The sequence below is a fragment of the Anthonomus grandis genome, chromosome 11, assembly GCF_022605725.1.
Source record: "Anthonomus grandis grandis chromosome 11, icAntGran1.3, whole genome shotgun sequence".
NCBI classification, from domain to species: domain Eukaryota; kingdom Metazoa; phylum Arthropoda; class Insecta; order Coleoptera; family Curculionidae; genus Anthonomus; species Anthonomus grandis.
In genome coordinates, this window is record NC_065556.1 from 21,125,795 (window position 1) to 21,151,320 (window position 25,526).

The 25,526-nt window shown below is 31.0% G+C and overlaps 3 protein-coding genes across 6 annotated transcripts in view; 2 read left to right on the forward strand and 1 right to left on the reverse strand.

Annotated features, from left to right (window-relative positions):
- Nucleotides 1-14,397: 14,397 nt before the first annotated feature.
- LOC126742104 (uncharacterized) lies at nucleotides 14,398-16,890 on the forward strand. Its single transcript, XM_050448643.1, has 6 exons — nucleotides 14,398-14,565; nucleotides 15,119-15,488; nucleotides 15,542-15,754; nucleotides 15,806-16,088; nucleotides 16,138-16,464; nucleotides 16,519-16,890. The coding sequence occupies exons 1-6, from the start codon at nucleotides 14,563-14,565 to the stop codon at nucleotides 16,790-16,792; spliced, it is 1,470 nt and encodes a 489-aa protein (XP_050304600.1). The 5' UTR covers nucleotides 14,398-14,562; the 3' UTR covers nucleotides 16,793-16,890.
- A 995-nt stretch (nucleotides 16,891-17,885) lies between these two features.
- The window catches only part of LOC126742576 (transmembrane protein 17-like), a 78,176-nt gene continuing 70,535 nt past the window's right edge, over nucleotides 17,886-25,526 (reverse strand). For 2 of the 3 annotated variants that reach the window (XM_050449305.1, XM_050449304.1), the window contains exons 2-4: nucleotides 18,443-18,546; nucleotides 18,277-18,390; nucleotides 17,886-18,222 (exon numbers count right to left, since the gene is read on the reverse strand). In XM_050449305.1, the coding sequence (XP_050305262.1) occupies nucleotides 17,938-18,222; nucleotides 18,277-18,390; nucleotides 18,443-18,514 (471 nt within the window). In that variant the 5' untranslated portion in view covers nucleotides 18,515-18,546 and the 3' untranslated portion in view covers nucleotides 17,886-17,937. Of the gene's footprint in view, nucleotides 18,223-18,276; nucleotides 18,391-18,442; nucleotides 18,547-18,597; nucleotides 18,755-25,526 lie in introns of those variants that run through there. The other variant, XM_050449303.1, reaches the window with a different exon arrangement.
- Nucleotides 18,791-25,188, forward strand: LOC126742574 (receptor-mediated endocytosis protein 6-like). 2 transcript variants are annotated; one of them, XM_050449299.1, is made up of 6 exons: nucleotides 18,791-18,910; nucleotides 18,964-19,164; nucleotides 23,961-24,123; nucleotides 24,322-24,451; nucleotides 24,507-24,660; nucleotides 24,713-25,188. In XM_050449299.1, the coding sequence occupies exons 1-6, from the start codon at nucleotides 18,903-18,905 to the stop codon at nucleotides 24,957-24,959; spliced, it is 903 nt and encodes a 300-aa protein (XP_050305256.1). In that variant the 5' UTR covers nucleotides 18,791-18,902; the 3' UTR covers nucleotides 24,960-25,188. The 2 variants fall into 2 exon arrangements, with proteins under 2 accessions (XP_050305256.1, XP_050305257.1); XM_050449300.1 differs by having other exon boundaries at nucleotides 18,797-18,910; nucleotides 18,973-19,164.

Consider the following 25,526-nt stretch of genomic DNA (forward strand, 5'->3'; position numbering starts at 1 on the left):
TCCACGGTTAAAGGGATAAATGCCGGTGCAAAAAAATCCTGATAAAATATTTGTTGGTGTAGTGGCTAAAGGTAAAGATGATTCAACAATCATATATTGTCATACACTTTCCTGGATTGTTCTTCATCCATTGATCGGCGTAGTTGTTAAAATACTTTTTAAAAGGACCATATAAACCACGATCCAGTGGTTGGAGACGGTGTTTCACAAAGTGTTTCATAAAGTCAAGAAACTCATTTTCTTGCATCCACCCGGACTTATTTCCTTTTCCTACGCATCCAATAGGACCATCTCTAATAAAATGATCCTTGAAATGCAACCGGGGAAATACAACGTAACAAGTGTTCCACGCTCCTGACTTGCTACTGATCCTACTTGCTTGGTTGGTTGGTTGGCTTTTGCACCGTGGACACACCAGTCTCGTCAATATTGTAAATATTTTGTGGCTCAAAATTGTGTCTTTCCAAGACAGTTGCCAGTTTATCAAAAAAGTTGGACACATTTTCTTTGTTGAAATTCATGGCTCGTGCAAGACTTGTTGCTTGAAGTGTGCGAAGTGTTAAATGAGGATTTCTTCTCAGGAAAGCTACAAGCCAATCTTCACTAGCCTGTTCTACTTCATTCTATTTTTGAGGATAGTTAAGCCGATTGGCAGATGCAAACTGAAAGGCTAGTTTACGAAGATCCCGTGTAGTGAGGCCAAAGTACAAATCGACAGTTTTTTTACAGTATTTGACTAGCTGTGACTCTTGCTCAACAGTAAATACCCTGTTGTAAGGATTGTACCCCCCCTTAGGCTGTAAATTATTACGTAGAGCATTTACAAAGCGATTTAATGAAACATGGCATATTCTATAACTTTTAGCCACTTTTCTAACAGACTGCTCATTATCAATAACCTTTCTTGCTGCTTCTTCATAAATAACTTTAGGTATCAGCCCCCTGTCGGTCTTTCTTGGTCTCGGTTTCACCATTTTTTATGACTATAAAGAAGAAAATATTTTTTAAAGAAATCGTTAAATATTCTAAAAGAGACTTGATAATTATTTGTTGTCGTATTGGCTTATAACAATAAGACAACAAATAATTTTGCCATATAAGGAGTCAACAGATAAATAAACAAAATCGGCATAAAGTTAAAAAACAACTTTGATTTTAACACGTACCGTACGACATGACATTATAATGACACCGTAGTACGGTCAATTGTAACATGTTACAATTGACACCAGTAGTACGTGTTACAATCGACACCAGATACCCTTCAAAAGTAAAGTGTACATTTCTGTTTACTTAAGAAAAAACAGCCAACCGCTAACCACTAAAAAATAAAGCAAAAGCTTTATCAAAGCCTACCCTAACCTTAAAATGTTGTCAATCTTAACACTTTGGGATTTACAAACAAAAATGTGACGACACGTTTATTTACTTTTTCGGCAGTTTATTAAAATTTTCCTACAGAACGAACGGCCACGCAGGAAAGATATATTTAAACTAATTACGGGTCAGCAGAACCGCATTTTGCTTTGGCCCATACGCATGTTTCCATAAAATTGAAAAAGATAGCGCTGTTGTCGGTCGTGTTACTTTCGACACTTCCTATTACAATCGACACCGGTCTCCCCTACTATAAGAAAAACAGTAAAATTAAATAAAATCTTATGAAATTTTAAAACTTATTTCAATAAAATAGTTGGATTAAGTCCATTGTGATTTGATTTAAATGCCTTTCAATGGCAGTGCCACATTGGAATTTTAATTCTTACAATATGAAAATGGTGTTAAGGAAAGGAAATTTGCAGCTTAGGTCAATGCGATGTTATTGCCTTGGACTTGCATCAATAATTTTCCTAATTATTTAGTATGTGAAAAAAGCAACATTTTTGCGGTATTTTGTCTTTTTTTTAAGCATAAAATACATATTTTCTACTTTTAGAAAGGTGACATATTTTAAAATGAACTTTAATGAAAAAATAGGCTCAAGAAAATTACAATTTTTAAACCTTTGAAGGGCATAAATTGACTTAACCAATTATCGAACTAACCTAAATAACACATCATAACTTCCAGATCCTGGAAATTATAGCCAACCAAAGTTTGAAAATCGAACCAAAAGTTCCAAAAGTTATAAATTCTTACCTGTAAATTAGGGGTTCTTTAACCACCCACAAAACAGACCCTTTGCGACCTAAATCCATTATTCCTAAGAGTTAATTAAAGGTATGTCAACGAACCCTAGATGCTTCTTTTAAAAAATATTTTAAAGTTTGTTCACCCTTAAAAGATCGAACGATGGCATAACTTTCGAAACCGTTTTATATAAATTCAAAGTGAATACTATAGGAAGGTTAAAACAGTTTTCCCCCTTAAGTAATTTCGCGCATAATTTCGGCTACTTAACCTTAAATTTGTTGCGCAATTATTGTAATACTTAAATAATGTTTACTGTTGTTGCAGTTTAACAGTATAGGTCAGGTATAGGGTAATATATTATTATAAACCTTGAAAATATAAATATAATAGAAACATTGAAAAAAATTACAAACTTAAAAAAGGGTAATATAATATTATAAACCAGATAAATATTTATATGGTTTTTAGGTAAACATGTTTATTCTTCTTAAAAGTCAATCAGTGACAATAATAGTTTGGTCAGTCAATAACAGCATGAAGAGTGCAAGGAAAACATTAAAAGTCCCTTAAACGGTGATTATTTACGACGAAATGTGGTCGAAAAGGTAAACAAGGATATTTTACGTAATTGTTTATTATTCAATAAGAACGAATTTAATTGAGAAGTTTAATAAGTAAATTCATTGCTTAAAAAAAATCTTACTTTAATTGACTGTGATAATATCAGCAATAAGTTTAAGAAAACACTAAGACCATGTGAAAAATAAATATACTTATCACAACAGTTTTTTTTTCTATGGACATAAAACTTAAACAATATTAATTTTAGCTGCGATTTTTAAACATTTTTGAACTGTAATTATAAAAAACAAATCCAGTCAAATAAATCCAGTCAAATTTAATGGTAGAATTAAAAACTTGACTTTGCCATCGTTGTCGTTGGTTATGAAGTTATGCCCTATGACAATTAAAATTAATTTCATTTCCTCTATTAATTGTGATTGAACGCATTTATCTCAGCACTAATTTTAAGGAAGCCTTGACATAAAATTTCGATGTTTTCAATGTAAGTATACAATATTTCTTTGATGATTTCTAGGCATTCTAAAAAACGATAAAAAAATGTTAAAACACTTTTTTGATGCTCCTGTGGCAAGATTGAATCAGTGAGTGGACTCGAATCAAGCTCCAAATATACACCAAGCCATTTTGCATTTTTGAATCTTTTCAAATGTGAGTCTTCCTGAAGTTACACAGGTGTCATCTGTAAATAAATAAATAAGATATATGTGCCTATTTGGTTGATTACGCGGAGATAACTTACATATATTAAAAATAGTAGCGGACCCAGTATCAACCCTTAAAGCACTCCATAAGTGATCAAGTAGAAGTTATACATGGTCTTTCAAAATTAGTGGACGAAACGCGAACCCTGTATTCTTTGGTAAAAAATAACCTCACTTTTTCCTATAAACATATATCGGCAAACGCCCCCCCAAGGGAGCTATGCCCCTTTTAAAGGGGGCACCTGAAGCTGGTTTTTTCCGCTTATTTTCGAAACAGGTAAATATAAAAAATTTAAATTTTGGTATTCTCCCAATTTTGATATGCTGAATTTAGTTGTCATTTCATAATTTTCATTATTTAGTCCGGTGCGTCTCATTTAGAAGGTGAGCCTAAAAAAATACCTAAAAAAAATTGTGTGCAAAGTTTTTGTTTTTTTTTCTTTAAATTTTAAAAATTTGAAGCTTTTTACGTAAGAAAGTACTTCTTGGTCAATAACTCTACGAGTTACCATTTTCGAGAAAAACGCATTTAAAAATAACGCTGCATAGAATTATTTTCACTACCAATTCTTATGAAAACTTAGTAGCAGGTTTTGGGAAAAATTGACATACTGCATAATGACATTAACATTTGTTGTAATTGATTAGTTGTCATTTTGCATTCAAATTGTTAATATCTTATTAACTATGGAAGACTTTTTGCCCCGTGAAAAAGTAGATATTCATTTTATGTATGGGTTTCGCAATGGAAACGCACATGCCGCTGCACGAGAGTATCGGCGGAGGTTTCCTGCAAGAAGGCTTCCACAGTGGAAAGTTTTTGTTAGAATTCATAGAAATTTACTTGAATATGGATCCTTCGAATGTGCTCGAGGGCAAGGAAGACCAATTGCAAATGATGGTTATGGGGGAGTACTGAATTTAATTGAAGAAAACCCTCAAATATCATTGAGGACCTTAGAAGAGATTACCAATATCCCAAAGTCAAATGTAAGTAAAATTAAATATGATAAATAAATAATTAAGTACCTAATTTGTTATTCAAAAAATTAAATTTAAAGTACTTATAACTGAAAATTGAGATTTGTATAAATACATAGTGTTGTTATTAATTATTATCGTCGGATCGCATTAAATTCATTTCAAAATACTCTAATTACTATTATTATTATTATTTATTTTATTTACTCGAATAAGTCTTATCACAAACATCAAACACCCCACAACAAATCCTTTTGACAACTAACTGAAATGTTTAGGCTTATTTCCTATGCAATTTAAAATATTTAAAAATAATTTCAGATTGGAAGAATGACTAAGATGTTAGGATACCATCCTTTCCATTATAAAAGGATTCAGGAGTTAGAAGAAGAATCAGATTTTATATCACCCAAATTTTCGTCAAAAAATTTTGTGACCAGATGAGGCAACTTTTTCTAGGAGTAAGGGCTTTAACAGCCGTAATACTCATTTTTGGAGCATCGAGAATCCGAGAGTAGTTCGACGAACTAACTTTCTGCATAGATTTTCCTTTAACGTATGAGCGGGTTTGATAGGAGATAAATTGATAGGCCCAATTATTTTGCCACACTGGTTAACTGGTCGTCATTATTTAAATTTTCTTCAGAGAAAACAATCTCAGAGATTTACTAGACGATGTTCCCATAGAAACTCGGCTGGAAATGATATTTCAGCACGATGGGGCACCAGCTCACTACAGCCGACAAGCGAGAAACTGGCTGGACAATAATTTTACAGGCAGATGAATAGGCCGAGGTGGTCCAATAAACTGGCTCACCTCCTAAATGATACGCACCTGACTAAATAATGAAAATTATGAAATGTCAACTAAATTCAGCATATCAAAATTGGGAGAATACCAACATTTAAAATTTTTATATTTACCCGTTTCGAAAATAAGTGGAAAAAACCATCTTCCTATTCTCCCTTGGGGGGCGTTTGCCGATATATGTTTATAGGAAAAAGTGAGGTTATTTTTGACCAAAGAATACAGGGTTCGCGTTTCGTCCACTAATTTTGGGACACCCTGTATATCACTTTTAATTGAAACTCTGAAAACGGTCACTTAAGTATGACTGTATCATTTTTATAGCACTACTGGTAAACTGATAACTTTTGAGTTTATGAATTAGGAGATATTGGCACACACCATCAAAAGCCTTACTTAGATCACAGAAGGCAGTATTCAGATATTTTTTATTATTAAAAGTATTACAAATATATGATCCTTGTAGTAGTATGTATCCTAATTCCAAATTGACAATTAGTAAATAAATTATTCTGCCTCACATACTTCAAGATTCTTTCGGCAATGCATATTTGCCAAATCTTTGATAGAACTGGTAATAATAAGATTAGGCAGAAATTGGACATCATCATCATTTTCATCACGTTTCTTAAAAATTGTAATCATCAAAACCCTCTTTCAGATATTGGGAAAAATGAATTCTTCAATGCAACGCTTTAATAGTTTAAAAATGGGAATTAAATTTGACAATTTTCAAAAGTCTTACAGAGAGACCAAAACAATCTTTGCTACTTTTTTTCTTTATATTTTAAGTCCATGGGTGCTTAAAAGTTACTATGAATGAATGATACTCATTGATTTACAAAATAATTACAAAAACCTCATTAAATTCAATGTCAGTGAAATTATATGTGACTGATTGTTGTTTTTTTCTTAGAATTTCTTTGAGAATTTATTATATTCCATGTACATTTAGACATGTGTAGGATTTTTCTTAGCAATATCTAAAGAAAACAGGAAACAACTCATCATTAAACGAATTCTCAAATAAATCCGAAAATTTGCATAAACTTGACGTTCTCCCCATTGTCGTTTGACATAATATCCAAAGCATATAAAATTAACACCCTTAATAGTTCTTTGATAATATTAAATTTTTTTTCTTCCTATTGACTGTGATAATACATTTATCTTAGTAGTGATTTTAAAAAGCTTTTCCAACACTTTTGAACACTTTTTTACCCCTTTATTCTTGCATAGGCGTTCGTCATATGCTTCTATTAATTACAGCATTTTAGAGTTCTTGAAAACTACTTATTCCCGTCCATTGTCTAATATTCTGCAACAAGGAAAGTTTCTTTCTTGTTATTCCACTCTGTCGACCTTCAATTTTACGTTGAAAGATAAGGAGCTGAAACTCATAACATTTTCCTTAGGTAGGTCCTAAGTATTGTTGTTCTCTTCGAACAACTTGTTTATTTCTTATGTGGTCTATCCATGATATTCTCAGCACACCAAATCTCGAATGCTTCCAATTTATTTAGGGAACTTGATTTTAATGTCTAGGCCCCTACACCGTACAAAAGATCTCACCAAACGTAAAATTTTATTGTTCTGTGTTTTAATTTGAAGCATAGATTTTTATTTGTCAGGAATTTATTGAGTTTAAGGAAGGATGCACTTGATTGTTCTATTATACATCTAACCTATTGTTCTGGATTCCAATTTTGGTTTAATATACATATTTATTTAGGTGGAAAAAAATATGGAAATATCTTGAATAGTTCCTAAGTTATGCCCAAAAATGTCGGGTAAAAGATACAATTTTAATGGGCTTAAAAGCTTCAAATTTAGTAGCAATTAGACCTTGCTTGTCAAAATTGCCTCTTATTTAAAGAGCTGTTGAACTACAAGAAACTTCTAAAACTAAAAAACTGCCTGGATGATTTAAACATTGATTTAAACGAAAATGGAGAACTAGGGTATCGTAATTTCTAAATTATTCCTGATCCCCATTAAAATTAAGAAAGGCTAAAAATTGGGTTACATTTTTAATACTTTTTAGGCAGTTGAAACCGAAATTTAAAAAATTCTTCAACTGTCTGGAATAAATTCAAAAATACCATTGGTTAAAGCAAAATTAAGGAACTAGGGTATAAATACTTCTAAATTACTCAGAAGAAAAGGTAAGGTACAAAAAAGGTTTTGGTATGAAATTGTTGAGTAGAAAATGCTCTTTCTTGGACCAAGATTATTTTAAGAATATTCTTATTATTTTGTAAAAAAATTATCAAGAAAAGTAAAAATTTACTAAAAAAAAATTCCCCACCAATGTTGCCTTGACCAGCCCAATCCTTCACTTACAATCACGTTTTTACCCTCAAAACTTAAAAAAAAAATGAGTTTTTAATATTAAATCCCTAAATAATATTGTAGTATGTTTTTCTGTTCGTTTAGGTGCAAATCTAAAAAACACCAAAGAATACCAAACCAACAAATTTACTTCATACTTACAAACTAAACACAATGACCTAAAACTGCTAGAAACACTCATTTATACTGTATTTGTTTCGATTTAAAAGCCCCGCCAATATTCCGACTTGAACCTAAAGCCTCCTGGTGGTGAGGGCTTTTTTTTTCCTCTTGGGGTTCGTCTATTATGCCCGTATATAGAACTCAGCCTAAAACGCTTATTGTATTGGGGTAAGTACAGGAGAAATAAAAGGGGTGAGGGATTCCTATACATTAGCTAGACTAGTAGTTTGAGCAGGATTAGTAAACATTCAATTGCTTTAGATGGTGCAACAATCTAGTAAATATATGAAAACAGCCCTTTCACTGAGAATGAGAATACTAGAGGGCTGCAGGGAACAGCAGATGCACACTATTCATTAATTCTCCCTAAGGGATAATTTCTAGCCCGATAAAAAAAATAGAGCAAAAACTGTTAAATTCTATAGAAAAACAGCCCAGTACCAGATGATGCTTTGCCAAAGAGAGTCGAGGATAAGAATAGGCAGAAGCAATTGCTGGATCAACTTCTATATCTTAAACAAAAGATTCCTTATATTCAAGTCATTTGGGAGTAATTGAACAAAAAATGATGGATATCCTTGAAAAACAAGCAACTTAAGGTATGAAAGCTTTTGGTCAAATGGAGAATGAGATATCGAGTGTTGTAAGCCTAATGAAAGCAAATACTCCAAAAAAAAAGTTGCATAAAACATCAGAGAAGAGCAGTGAAAATTGTTCATCCAGATCTAAATAAAGATTTGTCTTTTTTTATTTTCGTTGCAAACTGCTAATATGAACTAAATTTGTTTTAGTTCTTACTAATATTCTTAAAAGTCTAAAAATCTAATAAGAAAAAATACCAAAAAACTAATAATAATAGTAATTTCTTTGTAGCCGTGTAAAACCGACTACAAGTGAACACGTTGTAATAATAACAGTGGTCAGTTAACCAATGGTACCAATATATGTTCTTATAGGTACTGTGGGGTTAAATAACTGTTGACTAACACAATGTGTTAATATAATGCGTAAGTGCTAATCAATTTTTTCAAATTCAAAAAAAAAAAAATGAAAGTGCGGAAAAAAACTAAGTTTCTGTTTTCGCAACGTACGCACCCAGACGACCTCGAAATTTTTAGGTAACAAATAAATATCCAGTCCGCCAAAAATTCTATAATTTTCGTAACAACATTAATCGAAGATGAGAACACAAAGTTACGATTAATTTAACGCCGTTTCTCAATTGCGTTTGCGAATTTGAATAAGACCAGAATAAAAATTCGCTGTTAATATTATAACCCGACTAATGGTTGTATGTCAATGACAAATTTTAAAATTTAAAAATTTTTACGTTAAACTTGACATGATTTCTTCGGGTCTATTCTTAGAATTTAAAAATGTTTCGAGGAATATTTTAGTCGATTGTTATTATGAAACTGTTAATAAAATATTGAACAGCTACATGACTTGATTGCCAATTCATATGCAAAGAGTGAAGACATTTTTTTTTGGTAACTTAGGAATCCACGACCTTAAAGATTGAATTTTTATTTAATTGTTAAATAAATAGGCAAAGGACAAAGCGACTTTTGCGAAGTCACGAAAGGTCTTTCAAGGGAGGTTGTTGACCCAGCAGGTATCTAAAAAAATCTCGTTAAAAAACAGAATTCAATGTATTAGAAACTGATTAAAGAAATGGACTAGCAGCTGGTTTATCTGAAGCTGTTTACAAAGACACTCTTGAGGGAGTTTCAATAGTTCATAAGATGATCGAGGCATTATATGATAGATCTGTCAAAAAAAAAGAATTACGATTTCTATGCACTCTTGAAAAGTGGCTCATCTTTAAACCTTTCAAACATTAAATATAATAATCAAATTTTTATTCAAAGATACTTTACTTGTTAAAAATAGACAAAGCTTCCAGGAATGTCCAGCTGTTTGCCATGTAAAACTGTATTAGTATGTTACATCACGATCACACCAACATCAAAAAACTTAAAGGTTCAACCAATAATTAAAAAAAAATTATCGACACTGACACACCAACGCGGCGGCGTCAGTCGACATTGAATAGCATTCATATACACTCGTATAACATTATTGCCCGTGACCCAGTGATCTATTTTTTTTCGAAAGAAAAAATCCATCAATTTTTATTGCTATCAGATGCCTACGAATTACCCACTAATAAGAGATGTTTTAAACGCCGACAATAATTACGTATTATGGCATCGCACCAACGTTTAATTGTCTCCTTTTTAGTTCATGCTGAAACTACGATCGAACTGAAGTGTAGGAATTAACTCACGTTCAGTTTTTTAACACTTCTTTGTTATTAGAATCAGAAAGGAGGAAGAAGGTGAGAAAAAAAGATGGGAGAAGAAGTTGCAGAAGCATGATGCAATCAGGCAGATTCAGAAGGAATTTTTAGGAACCTCTAGAGAAGAAGCTAAATAAAAATGTATGAAGAGATGTAATGAAAGAAGAAAATTACATATAAAGTTATTCTTTGAATATGACCTTTTATTTATAACCTTAATTTTCATTTTCATTAATGAACAAAGTCAAACCAAAGTTTTACTTGTTTAACACGCCCCAAGATAAAATAAGATAATTTGAAGTCATTCAAAATAGAGCTATGAGAGTTTTATTATTTCATTATATATTGTTCAAGTGTATTCGGGATGTATTCTGTGAACCAAAGAATTATGTTATTTTATAGTCAAACAATGTTTATTACCTGCGTATATCTGTGATAAAAAAAAGAATAGTAAGAGTAGTCAAATGTTGTACTCTATTCTTTGCAGAGGATTAATTGAGGTTACCAGCTAACATTAAGGACTGTGATAATTTGAACCACATCAGAGACGCGAAAAAAAATTATTTTATCACATCTGTGATTGCCTGATTTTATTTTTATTAAAGTTAAAGAAGTAGTCCGTTCTTGTAGTAGAGTTATATATATATATATATATATATATATATATATCATAGGTAATTTTATGTCATAAAATTACTTAACTTTAAATTACTTACACTTACTTATTGTCATTTAACAATTTGAATCTATATCTTATAAGTTTCCTTGGTTCTTTTATAGTATCCCTGATGATGGACATGTTATATGTCCGAAACATATCTGATTAATAATTTTTAAATAAATTTAGTTGAGGATGTCCAAAGTATTTTTAGTTACCCATTTATTTTGATTGTTTATTTTTATATTTGCAGTTTTACATTTTGATTGTATTTAATTTTAAATTTTATTTTTAATTTTACCATGATATGTACCATCTACAATTTTAATTTTTTTTATTGTTTTTTTATCTTAGATTTACATGTATTTTATTTATTAAGTTCTATTTTTTACAATTTCTACTCGTCCTTTATTTTAATCAGTTTTACTTTTTATATTATAGGTTGAGCATTTAGTTTCTATTTTATTTTTAATAACTGTCCGTATAGTGTGCTATTGTTTTATTTTTTATTATTTTAAGTTTACTGTCAATGACATTTAATTTTTGTCTTTACTATGTAATTAATTAATATATTGTAATAACCTTTTTAGGTTTTGCTAAATAAAGTACACCCTTATAATTATAATAATTAGAACCAGTAAAACTGCAATTCTTGTGTTTTCTTTTGTTCTTATAGTGACATTACTGAAATCCAATAAATCTATCCAGGAATTTTCACAAATTTTCTAGATCCGTCTCAAATATCTCTGATGAACAACTCAAAAACATTGAATGAGTTTTAATTTGTAGGCTTAATTTTTATTTTTATTCATGAACAATTGAAACCATTAAACTGAAATTATTTTGTTTTCTTTGGTTCCTATACTGACATTACTGAAATCCACTAACGTATCCAGTAATTTTTACAAATTTTCCAGATTTATCTCAAATATCTCTGAAAAACAACTAAAAAACAATGACTAGTAAAACTGCAAATCTTGTGTTTTCTTTGGTCCTACAATGACATGACTCGAATACATTAATTAACCCAAGAATTTGAAAAAATTCACAGACCCTTCTCAAGTATCTGTGGAAAACAGCTGGAAAACCTTAAATCATTTTTAATTTCTAGACCTAATTCTCTTTTCCATTTATGAACAATATTTGTGTGAAGTTATTCATAAAATGCCAGCCATAAAGTTACCGCTCCGCGTGACCGGCCTACTATTTGTTTCAGGCCGGATATTTTTCAAAATCTAAGGAAATGAACATCATCTGTAAAAAATTACGTAATAGTACTAATTTTTATCTTTTTGATGCATTAAAAAATAAATGTAATCTTAAAAAACAAGCGTATATGAGGAAAAATAATATTTTTTAATGTTTAATATTAGTTATTTCATTTTCATAATTTCTGATATTTTATGGTGAATGAGTTCTTATATTTTAATACTATGATATTTTTACTTTCGATACTTTTAAATATATTAAAATTTGAATGGAATCCAAATTTTTTTTCGAGATTTTGTATACTTGCTGCCCTCCTATTTTTATGCAAATCAGAGTGCATGAGTTTTGTTATATAAGGGATTTTTGGGACACTCTTAGGTATACACTAACATAAGTTTAGATAGATGCCACCCCTTCGTAACCTTTAGAAAAAATTAAATTTGGTCAAAATCCCGATTTTTTCAAGAATGTTCGTTATTTAGTGCTCTCTTACTTTTATGCAAATCGGAGTGCATGAGTTTTGTTTTAATAGTGATATTAAGGATACTTTTGAGTATACACTAACATAAGTTTAGATAATTGCCACTCCTTCATAACCTCTAGAAAAAATTAAGTTTGGTCAAAATCTCAAAAGAGTACAAAACTCATGCACTCCGATTTGCATAAAAGAAAGAGGGCACTAAATAACGAACATTCTTGAAAAAATCGGGATTTTGACCAAACTTAATTTTTTCTAGAGGTTATGAAGGGGTGGCAACTATCTAAACTTATGTTAGTGTATACTCAAAAGTATCCTTAATATCACTATTAAAACAAAACTCATGCACTCCGATTTGCATAAAAGAAAGAGGGCACTAAATAACGAACATTCTTGAAAAAATCGGGATTTTGACTAAATTTCATTTTTTTTAGAGGTTATGAAGGGGTGGCAACTATCTAAACTTATGTTAGTATATACTCAAAAGTATCCTTAATATCACTATTAAAACAAAACTCATGCACTCCGATTTGCATAAAAGAAAGAGGGCACTAAATAACGAACATTCTTGAAAAAATCGGGATTTTGACCAAACTTAATTTTTTCTAGAGGTTATGAAGGGGTGGCAACTATCTAAACTTATGTTAGTGTATACTCAAAAGTATCCTTAATATCACTATTAAAACAAAACTCATGCACTCCGATTTGCATAAAAGAAAGAGGGCACTAAATAACGAACATTCTTGAAAAAATCGGGATTTTGACCAAACTTAATTTTTTCTAGCGGTTATGAAGGAGTGGCAACTATCTAAACTTATGTTAGTGTATACTCAAAAGTATCCTTAATATCACTATTAAAACAAAACACGTGCACTCCGATTTGCATAAAAGAAAGAGGGCGCTAACTAACGAACATTCTTGAAAAAATCGGGATTTTGACGAAATTTCATTTTTTTTTGGAGGTTATGAAGGGGTGACAACTATCTAAACTTATGTTAGTGTATACTCAAAAGTATCCTTAATATCACTGTTAAAACAAAACTCATGCACTCCGATTTGCATACAAGTAAGAGGGCACTAAATAACGAACATTCTTGAAAAAATCGGGATTTTGACCAAACTTAATTTTTTCTAGAGGTTATGAAGGGGTGGCAACTATCTAAACTTATGTTAGTGTATACTCAAAAGTATCCTTAATATCACTATTAAAAGAAAACTCATGCACTCTGTTATGAAGGGGTGGTAACTATTTTAATCAATCAGTAATGATTATCATAATATTATAATATAATAACTCATCCACCATAAAATATCAGAAATTATTAAAATGGAATAACTAATATTAAACTTTAAAAAATATTATTTTTCCTCATGTACGCTTGTTTTTTAAGATTACATTTATTTTTTAATGCATCAAAAAGATAAAAATTAGTACTATTACGTAATTTTTTACAGATGATGTTCATTTCCTTAGATTTTTTAAAGTATCCGGCCTGACGCAAATAGTAGGCCGGTCACACGTAGCGGTAACTTTATGGCTGGCATTTTATGGATAACTTCACACAAACATGAACAATTAGAACCAGAAAAACTGCAATTCATGTGGTTTCTTTGGTTTCTATAGTGACATTACTGAAATCCATTAACTAATTCAGAAATTTTCAAATCCCTTTCAAGTATTTCTGAAAAACAACTGGAAAACCTTGAATAAGTTTTAATTTCCAGACCTAATTCTCCTTTTGATTTATGAATAACTGGAACCAGTTAAACTGCAATTCTTATGTTTTCTTTAGTTTCCATTACCTAATCCAAAAATTAAAAAAAAAAATTCTAGGGCTTTCTCAAATGTCTTCGGAACACTGAAATACCTTGAACAAGTTTTAATTTCTAGACCTAATTCTCATTTTAATTCATGAACAATTGAAACTAGTAAACCTGCAACTTTTTAGTGACATTACTGAAATCTTTTAATTAATCCAGGAACTTTTTCAGGGCCCCCTTGACTATCTCTGGAAAACATCTGAAAAGCCCTACTAATCCCAGCAAACCATGAATCTAGGTCGAACAGCTGGGCCGGCCGCAGTGCGCATCTCCAATAACCCAAACTTCCTGTATGCAGTATATATGCAGTTAGTGTCGATTGTTGTGAAACCAGTTCTACTATGACGAAAACCAAATAAGTGATAACAGAAAATGGTAATTCATTAATTATTATCAGGTTTGCTGCTTATTGAGTAAATTAGTGTTAGATAATAGCATCAATATTGATTTAGCATACTTTTTTAAGTAGAAGTGAGGTTAGGTTTGAATTTGATTGATTCCTATAGTATCGGTGGCGCCATCTATCTGCGGCGAGCGTTACTGGAACTTTGCCGCCAAAACGTAAAATGTTCTCTGTAATATGAACGGAGTATTTGGTTTAAGGTTCGAGTTTTGGTTTCGACTTCGAGTCTTAGACGGCGCTTCTGAAAAAACCGATAAAAAATTGGATTTTAGTCATTTTGGGTAGATTCTTGATTGATTGAGTTAACAGCATGCTGCCCTTCGCCGAGTATAAAATAAAGGCCTTTTTATTTATTTATTTATTTATTTATTTAGGGGTTTTGATTAATAGTATTGGCGCTTTACTATAAAGATTCTCCCTTACTCCAAATTACCGACAATTTCCATCATTGACAATTGAAAAATCCCAAAATTCCATGTCTTTTCCCTAGTTTTACCTACAGTCATAATCACTCTTAACTTGCAGACTTGCCTCAACGAGTGCACCACCATAATCAAACTAATCAACTTTAATCAAAAAGACTTCGTTTCCTATCCAATAATAAGACTGGTCGGACTGGTGGAATCTTCCCACTCCCGAAATTGCTTAATTAACGATGACCACTTAGAACTTTTCCTAGAAAATAAGAATCTTCCAGATGCCAATAAAACACCGATCAAACTAAAACAGGGAAAATTCAAAGTTTTTCTGGAACTCCAAGAGGGTTGCAATGAGTTTGTTGTACACGATGCCCTACAGTCTTTACCGATTACATTGGAGTATCGTCCTGTCAGATCTGAATTTACTGTGATGCCTTTGTATGTGATATGTGAGGGACATGATGGGTTTTTCCAAGGTAATCTTAAAATAATCACTTCTCACAAAAATAGCTTATAAACCTTATTGAAGCTCCTTCTAATGAGAAGAACAACATTGATAGTGCCTGCAAGAGAATCCAGCTATGCTCCAAGCTGCTGCAATGCTTCACTGCTGAAAAGCTTTTGGAAAATGGCTTAGGAAGAAGAACCTTCTTTCTGGAAGAGACGTGCCAAATATTTAGGAGTAATGTGAACTATCAGGAAGCCAGGAAAATGAGCCAAGAAGAGTTATGGGAAACTATTGGTAATATTGAGGAAACCCTCAATCATAAACAGTTCATAAGAAGGTTTTTAGGTAGGGATATCATGAATTCTGAGCTGGCCTCCCCCAATAGAAAATACTTGGCCTTTCTCTCTTGCACCAACTATAAAGGGGATCAGTACTCTGAACATTTGAAAAGCCATGAAGACTTAATCAATATTACTGAGGCCTATGTGGCACTGGGGGGAGGTGGTTTAGCCCTATTCGGATCAGCTTGCTTGTACACTTGGCCAGAGCATTTTTCAGAAGTCATTTCAAGGTTTGAAGATAAAACTCTGGTTGATAAGACTCAGTTCTTAGACGATAGCTGCTACAGGTAAGAATTGCCATTAAAATGGTTAATATACTTACAGAAAAACTTTTAGAGGAACTCTTGGAGCCTGCTTCTCAACCACTTTAGGGTCAGTTCTGCATGAACTGTATCATACTTTCAATCTGGGCCACACGGAAACTGGGGTTATGGGACGAGGTTTTGATAATATTAGTAAATTTTTCACCCTGGAGGATCAGCTGGAGGTTACGAAAAGCTTCCAGAACCCCATAGAGTTTAGGGAGGAGTTTGAGTCTGATAAACTCTCCGAAAGGTTAAGCAATGAATACAAACGAAAAGACTTTCATGTGATAAAGAAGTTCGAGGAGAATGATTGGACTATTTTGACCAAGAGCTGTGCAGTTATATTGGCTTATCATAAGTTAGTTGACTATTTTAAGACACTCGATTTGGCTTAATATGTGATTGCTTTCAGGTGGTTTAACAATTTTTCCAGTAGTGCCAACTTCACATTGACTTTTGACGCTTCCAACAATTTTATCAGATCAACGGCAGGCATTAGGGTGGTGGAAGTTAGAAAGCAGCCAGACGAACTGATTTTGAATGAGTGGACTTTTGAAGGCAAAGTCTTGAAGTACTCATTTAGGGTTCCTGATGAAGCATTTAGTGAAAAACTTCCAATTATGCTTTTCGTTGAGGACAACTTTGGGAATATTTTAAAGCAATCTGTTAAGAGTTTGTTAGAATAAGTTAGACTGTAGTTGTAGATATTTTCTAGATAAATGGATATTTTTAGTATGCAGATCAGAAGTTCTTTAAATTAAATAAAGTGTTTAGATATTTTCTAGTTTGGTTCATGTAGTTTCTTATCATCTACAAAATTATTAATATCTCCTTGGGAAAGTTAGATGGCTTGGTCTTTTTCAATCTCTTTGATCAGGTCATATCTTACTCAATAGGGCACTCTACTATGAATACGGTGTCTGCATTAGTAATCGGGACCTACTCTCTCTTATTCATATTGTGCCCAATGTTTCAAATACAAAGTGAGATAACCCGACTTGACCTCCGATGATAATGTTCTCCAAAACTCTTTAAGTTTGGCTTAGACCAACTTCTTCTTCTTCTTCAGTCTTTGCATCACTTTGAAGGTGGAGTAGAAATTCGAGTTTCTTCGGCTGTCTAGGACCTTAAGAAATTCATTTTTAAGTTAAGAAAACTCCAAGACTTTGAGAGTCTTAATTAGAAACAAGAACTTTACAGTTTTATTTAGTTATTAAGCTGACTTCATTACCTCACACAAGATGACTTACTTATCTCGAAGTGTCTGATCTTTAAAGAAAGTGAGGTTCTGAAAAAGCTCCTAACTTGCTTCTCCACCTTTGATAGTCCTATGTTTTATGAAGGTTTTAATGATCTAGTACTAATTCCATCTTCAAGACCACCCTAAATAACTGGAATTTCTGACTATTCCATTAATATATGGGTAAATCTTCAACTGTTGTTTTACCGTCTTTACTTTTACTCCAACTCCTCTTGATACTACTGACTGCCTTACTGACTTCTACCATATCTTAAACAGAGAAGAAGAAGATAAAAGCAGTTTAAGATAGAGAAGATAGGACTCAATTAACTGATAGTTGCGATGCCAAATGAAGAAAAACCGAGATATTCATTGTCAACTACTTCTTTTGGCACTATTATGGTTATTGAGACTTAAATTCTTTTTTGTGTAGATTCAGTTACTTTTCAAGGATTTCATTGTTTAACTTGGTGGACTCTGAAACATTGAAGCAAGATTTCTTTGATCTAATGACATGTCACTAAATAAAAAGACAAAACTGATGCCTGCATCATCTATTTTCAACATACAATTAGCAAATAAACTCTCTTCTCACGTCTCCTTATCTGCTTGGCCTTCATTAACATTTCCACGTCTCTCCAATACCCGCATTTTTAAACTTTCATGTTTCCCTTTGAAAAACCTGGCTTGCTGGGAGGCGGTAAACTTCAAAGCAACATAACCGAAAATTATTTGCAATATTAACAGAATGAACATGACTGCTTGGCATATGGTTTCAAGAACCCCGAGTTGGAAGTATGGGTTCAGAAGCAACAGTCCTTGCAAGGGTAACTGCAAGAATACCGATAACATCCAGAAACCTGCCAGTTCTGGAATCTGGAATGAGTTAATGTGAATGCTTCTTTAAAGAGTCTTTATAAGAAGTTTTACCTTATCTTTGAGGTTGCCTTCATAAATCAAGTATAACCTGGTGGCTTCCACTGTTACAATGGTTGTCGTTACTGTGACTATTATAACTTGAACTAAGTTTCCAAAATTGCTGTACTGAAATTCAGAAAAATCGCGAAATCTGACGGTGATTGAATGAAATACTCACTTTTTCTATGATGAACCATATAAGCACTATTACCCATATTGGCATAAAGGTGACGTTGAAGTAGGCTGCCATCTGAAGGGGTAGATTAGCCTTGCATTCGTTTTCTATTAAAAAAAAATATTATTTCGATGAACGTTTAGTTTTGTAGTAACTACCATTATATTCATTATTTTTAATGGATTTTGAATAAAAAAATCTTCTGAATAGTGTTGAATCTTTCCACGACATAGTGGACACAAACAATATTGATGGGTTGTTGTGTTTGTATTGGGCGTCATGGTTACTGAGGCAGGATGGCAACAAAGCAACTATTTTAACATAAAAATAAATAATAATTAAGTTATATGCATTATAGATGCTTTCTTATCAGAACTGCGATAAAATAAGATAAGAGCGATAAAATTTGACAGTTTTCACTTAATTAATGGAAGTGTGAAAATAATAAAAACTTAAGGCAAATATGTCCAGGTATGTAAATCCTTTTAGAACCCATTTATGTGTGAATATAATGAGTTTTTTAGTGTTTGCAGTAATTTGGTAAAATTTTCAAAAAATCAAGAGATTATAAAGGACCTAAGTCGATTTCTGCAAACGTGGGATTACAAAAGTGTTGAAACAGTTGAAGAGTTTAAAGAAGATATTCCTCAAGTGGTAAAGGAACTAGTTGAAGCGGTGTTTTCTGGAAAAGATGTAAGTGCAGAGGTTCCAGATTTAATAACAGAGTGAGTTACCATTTAGTTTTTTGAATTTAACATGGGTGCTTTAATTTTAAAAGTATTAACTCTGTAAAGTGAGGTTCAGAGGTCAGGATTTATGTTTTAAAATTATAAAATCTTTCTTCATATTGTTTATATATATCATTTAAATGAGACTAGATACTAATTTTTTAACCTGTTGATGTTTATTAATCAAGATTTTTTTTTGCACTTTTTTTCCTTTTTTTTTGGTTTTGGCTTAAAGAAGGACCTTAACTTTTATTATCAGGCCTTCTTGTATTTTGTTGCATCCTCTTCTTTATTTTTAAAAATTTTTGCCATTAATTTAAATTAAGACAAAATTGAATTAAAAATCCTTTCCTTGGTGCTACTTTTCTTGAAAATCGATGGAAAATTAGCGAAATTATTGCATATTTAAGCTAAGTTTCGATTAATAACTGCAGGATTATTCAAATTTCCTTTAGGTCAGAAACCTGTGGATTTTTGAGAATTTTTGTTAATACATATTTATTTGGAATTAAAATTTCTTCCCTATGAGCCAATTTTCATAAAAATCAGTAACAAAGAAGGTTTGTTACAGTTTTCACTTACACTCTATCAAGGACTTTGGAAAATTTTCGAAAATTTCCTGTAACTCAAAAACAGTTGGGTTTATGAAAATTTTTGTAGATATATTTTTTGTTTGGAATTAAAAATTCTTTTCTGTTACCTAACTTTCATATCAAGGAGTGAAAAATTGTGGAAACTGTATGAATGAATGAATCTTAAGCATATTAAAGAAAGAGAAATTAAAGAAATTTTTTGAGAGATTTTCTAATTTGACACTTTTGTTAATTTGACACATATTGCAATTTTTTTCTTTAACTTTAGGATGTAATTTTTTAAACAAATTATTTATAAATAGTATATATTATGTATATATATTATACATTTTTTTGTTCTAAATTAAAAACTCTTTTCTTAGCGTAAATTTTCATGAAAATTGTTTTTTAAAAACGAATACAGCCTAATTTTTTTTTATTCATGTAATTATTAATAACTTTTCAGCGATAATTTTTTTTTGATTAGGTATTTTTTGCTTATTTTTGATACAGAAACCGCACTGAAAGCTTTTTTATATTTTGTTCAGCAATATTTATACTTTAAATTAATCAAGGAAAATATATATTAATACGTTTCTATAAATTGGTCTGCTTAATTTTCTGATATATTTCTAAATATAAAATAACTAATTTTTTTAAACGTTAAAATTAATCAAAGGGTAACTAAAATTGTTTCTGTCATCCTCCACTAAATTTATTTAAAAATCAACATCAAAACAACAACAAAAATCCTACATGTTTCGGACATATAAGATGTCCATCTTCAGGGATATACAATGAGGGTTTTCGTCACAACATATAACCAGCTATCGTGCTACTGGCAAGGTCAAAAGTTAAAATGTCAACAATAAATAAAAGGGCATATTAAGACGCATGAGAAGGGACTAAGCAGGGTCTATACAAACATTAAAATCACATAATTACAAAACTAGGATAATTGTTATGTTAACAAGAACTAAGAACAAAAGAAATATCTATTAACTCCACTGCAAGTATGGACTACTTCTTCGACGTTAAAATTAATGCTAAAAATATTTTAAAAATTTAATAAAAAAATAAATAATGATATGTTTTAAGTTCATGTTTTTTTTTGCAAAAATTGAAATTAAAATTATTTAGTTTAACTAAAATTTGTAATAAATAGTCTTAAAAATTAAGAGGAAATAATAAAAATGAACTTAGAACTATCCAAATAAACTGTATTACAAAAATTAATCAAAATTATGGTTTAATGTTATTAAAATACTTTTTACGTAAAAAAAATATAAATTATAGATTATACAGGGTGTTTCAGAACTATGGGATCAAACTTCTAGGGGTTGTTCAGTGCAACAGTACAATCCATTTAAGTATAGGAACCCATGTCCGCAAATGCGTCACTACGCCACTACGGCCCTAAGACGCGTTAAAATTTATAAAAAACATTAATTACCTAAATAGGATTTGCTGCATTTATTTTTACCTTTTGTACATGATACCATAACAACAATTATTTAAAATCAACGCTTATCAATGTCAATTCTCAATGTCATGTTTAAAAATTTTATAGCTTACAATTTTTAAACATTTATTGCTAATGGAAAACTTTAGCAATCATGAATTGGCGGATATGCATTTGGCATACGGAGCAACAAACTGCAATGCACGAGCAGCATCGCGGTGGTATCATGAATGTTATCCCGAACGACAGCATCCTGGATACAAAAAGTTTATTGCGGTTCATCGGCGGCTCGCTGAGACAGGCATGTGACCAAGATGCATGATACTGGTGTTGCTCGAACCGTAAGAACGGTCGAATTTGAAGAAGAGGTGCTTCAGCGAGTTGTCGATGAACCATCAAATAGCACACGTGACGTCGCTGAGAATATGAATACGAGTAACGCTTCTGTCTGGCGGGTACTACACGAGCAACAACTCGATCCTTACCACTTCCAGAAAGTTCAAGGTATAACTGCAGCCGATTATCATCCTAGAGTTCAATTTTGTCGATGGCTTCTGGATCACATCATTGCACAACCAAATTTTTTACGATATGTGGACCGATGAAGCCTCTTTCACAAAAGACGGTATTTTTAATAGAAGGAATAGCCATGTTGGGGACGAAGAAAATCCTTATGCAATTTTTTCAAGTAAACATCAGAATCGTTGGTCTGTCAACGTATGGGCAGGCATTGTTGATGATTATTTAATTGGGCCATACCTTCTACCGGAACGAATAACAGGACCTATTTATCTGCGTTTCTTGGAGGAAGTTCTCCCAGAACTCCTTGAAAATGTTCCACTAAACGATAGACAGCAAATGTGGTTTCAGCATGATGGAGCGCCGGCTCACTTTGCTGTACAAGTACGCGAGTATTTGGCTCAGCGGTTTGGGCACCGTTGGATTGCCAGAGGTGGAGCAGTTTCTTGGCCTCCTAGGTCACCCAATTTAACGTCGCTCGATTTTTTCTTGTGGGGACATGTAAAGTTTTTAGTCTACATAACTCCAGTAGAATCAAAGCTATAGACTTAATTGGACGAATATTAACAGCAGCATTTGAAATCATTCAAAACGAGGATCAAATTTTTAGTGTAGTCCGCCGAAATCATCTGCGGCGTTTAAATCGGTGTATTGAGGTTGGAGGAAGACATTTTGAACAATTGTTGTGATGGTATTAAATACAAAAGGTAAAAATAAATGCATCAGATCCTATTTAGGTAATTAATATGTTTTCTAAATTTAAACGCGTCTTAGGGCCGTAGTAGCGTAGTGACACATTTCCGGACATGGGTTCCTATACTCAAATGAATTCTACTGTGGCACTGAACAACCCCTAGAAGTCTGATCCCATAGTTCTGAAACACCCTGTATAATTAAAATATTTTTTTAATTAGTAATTTTACAAGGATTATTAAGATTTAGTTGTTTTATATATAGGAATTATTTTTATAGGATTAATATTGTCATAAATAATTTAGTTTTTTAACTTACCTTTGTTTTTACTTATTTTTAAGGTAGAAATTTCAATAGAAATTTCGTCTAATTTAAATAAACCGTATTTATTTTTTAAAATCTATCCAGAGAAATTATTTAGATTTTTATAAGAAATATACAAATACATTTTATTAACATAATTTTAATATAAAAAAATTAAACGCAATAAAAAAATAATAAATACTTAATATTTTAAAAGTTTTTTTTTTATTGAATGTAGCTTTTGCTAAATAAAGATATTATTATTATTATTAAAATTAATTGGTTTTATATAAATTCATATTAAATGTATAATTAAATGGAATTACAAATTGAGAGAGATTAAATAATTAATCTACAACTAATCAAAGAAATTGTATCACAAAAATATTTTCGAAAATCTTAAAATGATTTAATAGGTTATTTTGATATTATAAAAAAATATTTTTTATTATTAATAATTTACCATTTTTGTGTAAAACAGAAGTTGCAGTAGAAACTTCTAATTAATATCATATTTATCAAACAAAATGTAATTTTTTAAAATTTAGTACTACAATTAATAGTAATACATTTGAAAATACAATATTAAAATAATAAACGATTTTTATTATTTTTTACTTTTTTTTATATATCTAAATCATTCTTAATTACATTATTCCTAAACTGTATTTATTTATAAAAAAAAATAAATATAAACAAAAATATACTAATAACATAAAAAATCAATAAAATTGAATTCTGTATTGATCGAAAAAAGTGCTATATTTTATTTTAAAAAATTATTATAAACACATAAACGCCAATAGGTCACCTAAAACTAAGTTTCCTCATAGACATGATGTTTACAAATATTAATAAAATTGCTTTTTTTATTAATATTAAGAGATTTTTATTATTTTTCTTATTATTTGAAAGCATAGGAATATTCAAAAAAAAAAACTTTTAGAATAAAAACCAAAGAAGTTTTAACATGAGAAGTGAAATTATGACTTAAGTTACCCGAAACTATCCTTGCTCCTAGACTTGATTTTCAAAAACTTCAACAAATAAGATTCTTGTCCGTTTTTACGTGTTATTAGTTAATTTTGAACTATTTTTAATACTTCACCATCTTAAACGAAAAAAATAAACCAAAATTTATTATTTTAGTTTACCATTTATTTTATTTTTAGTGTCACTGAATGTGAGCCTTCAGGATATTTCATAATTTCTTACTCTTACTTAATTTTTTTTTTAAATTTAAGGGTTGTACACAGCGAAGTCTACGATACGCTCTTTTATCGAATCAAACAGCAACACCACAAGGAGGACTTAAGAGTCTACCAAATGTCCATAGAGTTTTGCAAAACTGGTGGGACACCAAAACAGCTCGGACATACCATCTATAATTTTATTCCCAGTGCTTCTGTGAGTATAATATAAATCATTCAAGGTTGTTTTTAGCATCTCCTACTTTCTTACAATAAACTTTGCTTTCTTTAATTTTTTTTTGATGATTTAGTATTACATGCATTCCTAGACTAAGAGGTTTCTTCATTTACATCAAAACCACCTTCTTATCACTTTACTCACTTGATATAAATGAGGCAAATTTATCAATTTTAGGTTGTAGAACTGTCAATGTTAAATAACAAAAACACCCCGAAAGATAAACTTGACTGCCTACAAACCACCTATGACTACATTTTTGCTGAAGTCAAATCAGCCCTTATATCAGTCATATCAAAATACTCAGGTAATTTATTCTAACTATAATTTAAAACCACTGAAACTTCATTGTGTGTTTGTAGAAAAAGAGATTGATTTACCCTTAATAAATAATAAGGAAGTAATCCCTATAGTGATGGCGGTCATATTAAAATCAAAGATGTTCTATTTTGTTAGCGATATGGCCTATATTGAACTGTTTGCAGATGATATATTAGAAAAAAATGTTGATTTAAAGTGAGTATGAAATGCTGCTTATAAGAAATATAATAATTACATTTTTTTTAAGGTTTATTTTAATGGTATTTAAAGAATCTCTAAAGAATATCCTAAAAATGTCTGATCTAACCGTTCACTGTGATAACTTATCAAGTGATAAACTTGAAAATAAACTAAGTGTATGTGATACTATTAGCTTCATTGAAAAACTTGATAAGAAGCAGGAAGGTGATCCATCGATATTGCAAGAAGAAAGATTAAGGGTTGCTAAGTTAATAACTGTTGCTACGACTCAAGGATTAGAAGAGAATGACTGAGTCTAGATTTTCTGCTTTAAGCTGCTGACATTTCCTCTATCATCTTCAAGACTTCCTTAGTGTTTCCTAAAATAGCTACATGGAGAAGAAATCCAGAAGTATACAGTAAAGACATAATATTAGGAGTTCAAACTTCACCGTCTATATGATTTTCTTTTTGGTCATGAAGTTCGAGAAAGAATTGTTTACTTGAGTATTAATAAATTTGTAGACAATTGTTTAAACAATACACGAAATTTTATTATTTAGTAATACCTTATAGGGGTTTGAAACAGGTTAAACGAGTTTTGTAAAATGTAAGATTCTTATGGTTTTAATGAAGTTTGTAGATGATTAAGTAAATTTGATTCATTAATCCAGTAATTTTTTTTTGATAAATTAATTCTTCGTACATCATCAAAAATATTATCTAATTTCATCCTATTGCAATTCAATTTTTATCATATCACAATAATTTATATATTAAAAGATATGTAATACATTTCAATGGCGTGACAAATACAAAGGTTATTATTACGATTGCTTTTGGAATTTTATTACGTTATCGATAATGGTGGGGTTTATTGC

Excerpts from the sequence above, each read along its gene's own strand:
- LOC126742104 (XM_050448643.1), top strand. Across the intron at positions 15,755-15,805 it reads AGAGTTATGGGAAACTATTG|GTAGGGATATCATGAATTCT; the intron begins GTAATATTGAGG and ends GAAGGTTTTTAG. Across the intron at positions 16,465-16,518 it reads GTTATATTGGCTTATCATAA|GTGGTTTAACAATTTTTCCA; the intron begins GTTAGTTGACTA and ends GATTGCTTTCAG.
- LOC126742574 (XM_050449299.1), top strand. Across the intron at positions 24,124-24,321 it reads ATTTTATTCCCAGTGCTTCT|GTTGTAGAACTGTCAATGTT; the intron begins GTGAGTATAATA and ends TATCAATTTTAG. Across the intron at positions 24,661-24,712 it reads GAAAAAAATGTTGATTTAAA|GTTTATTTTAATGGTATTTA; the intron begins GTGAGTATGAAA and ends ATTTTTTTTAAG.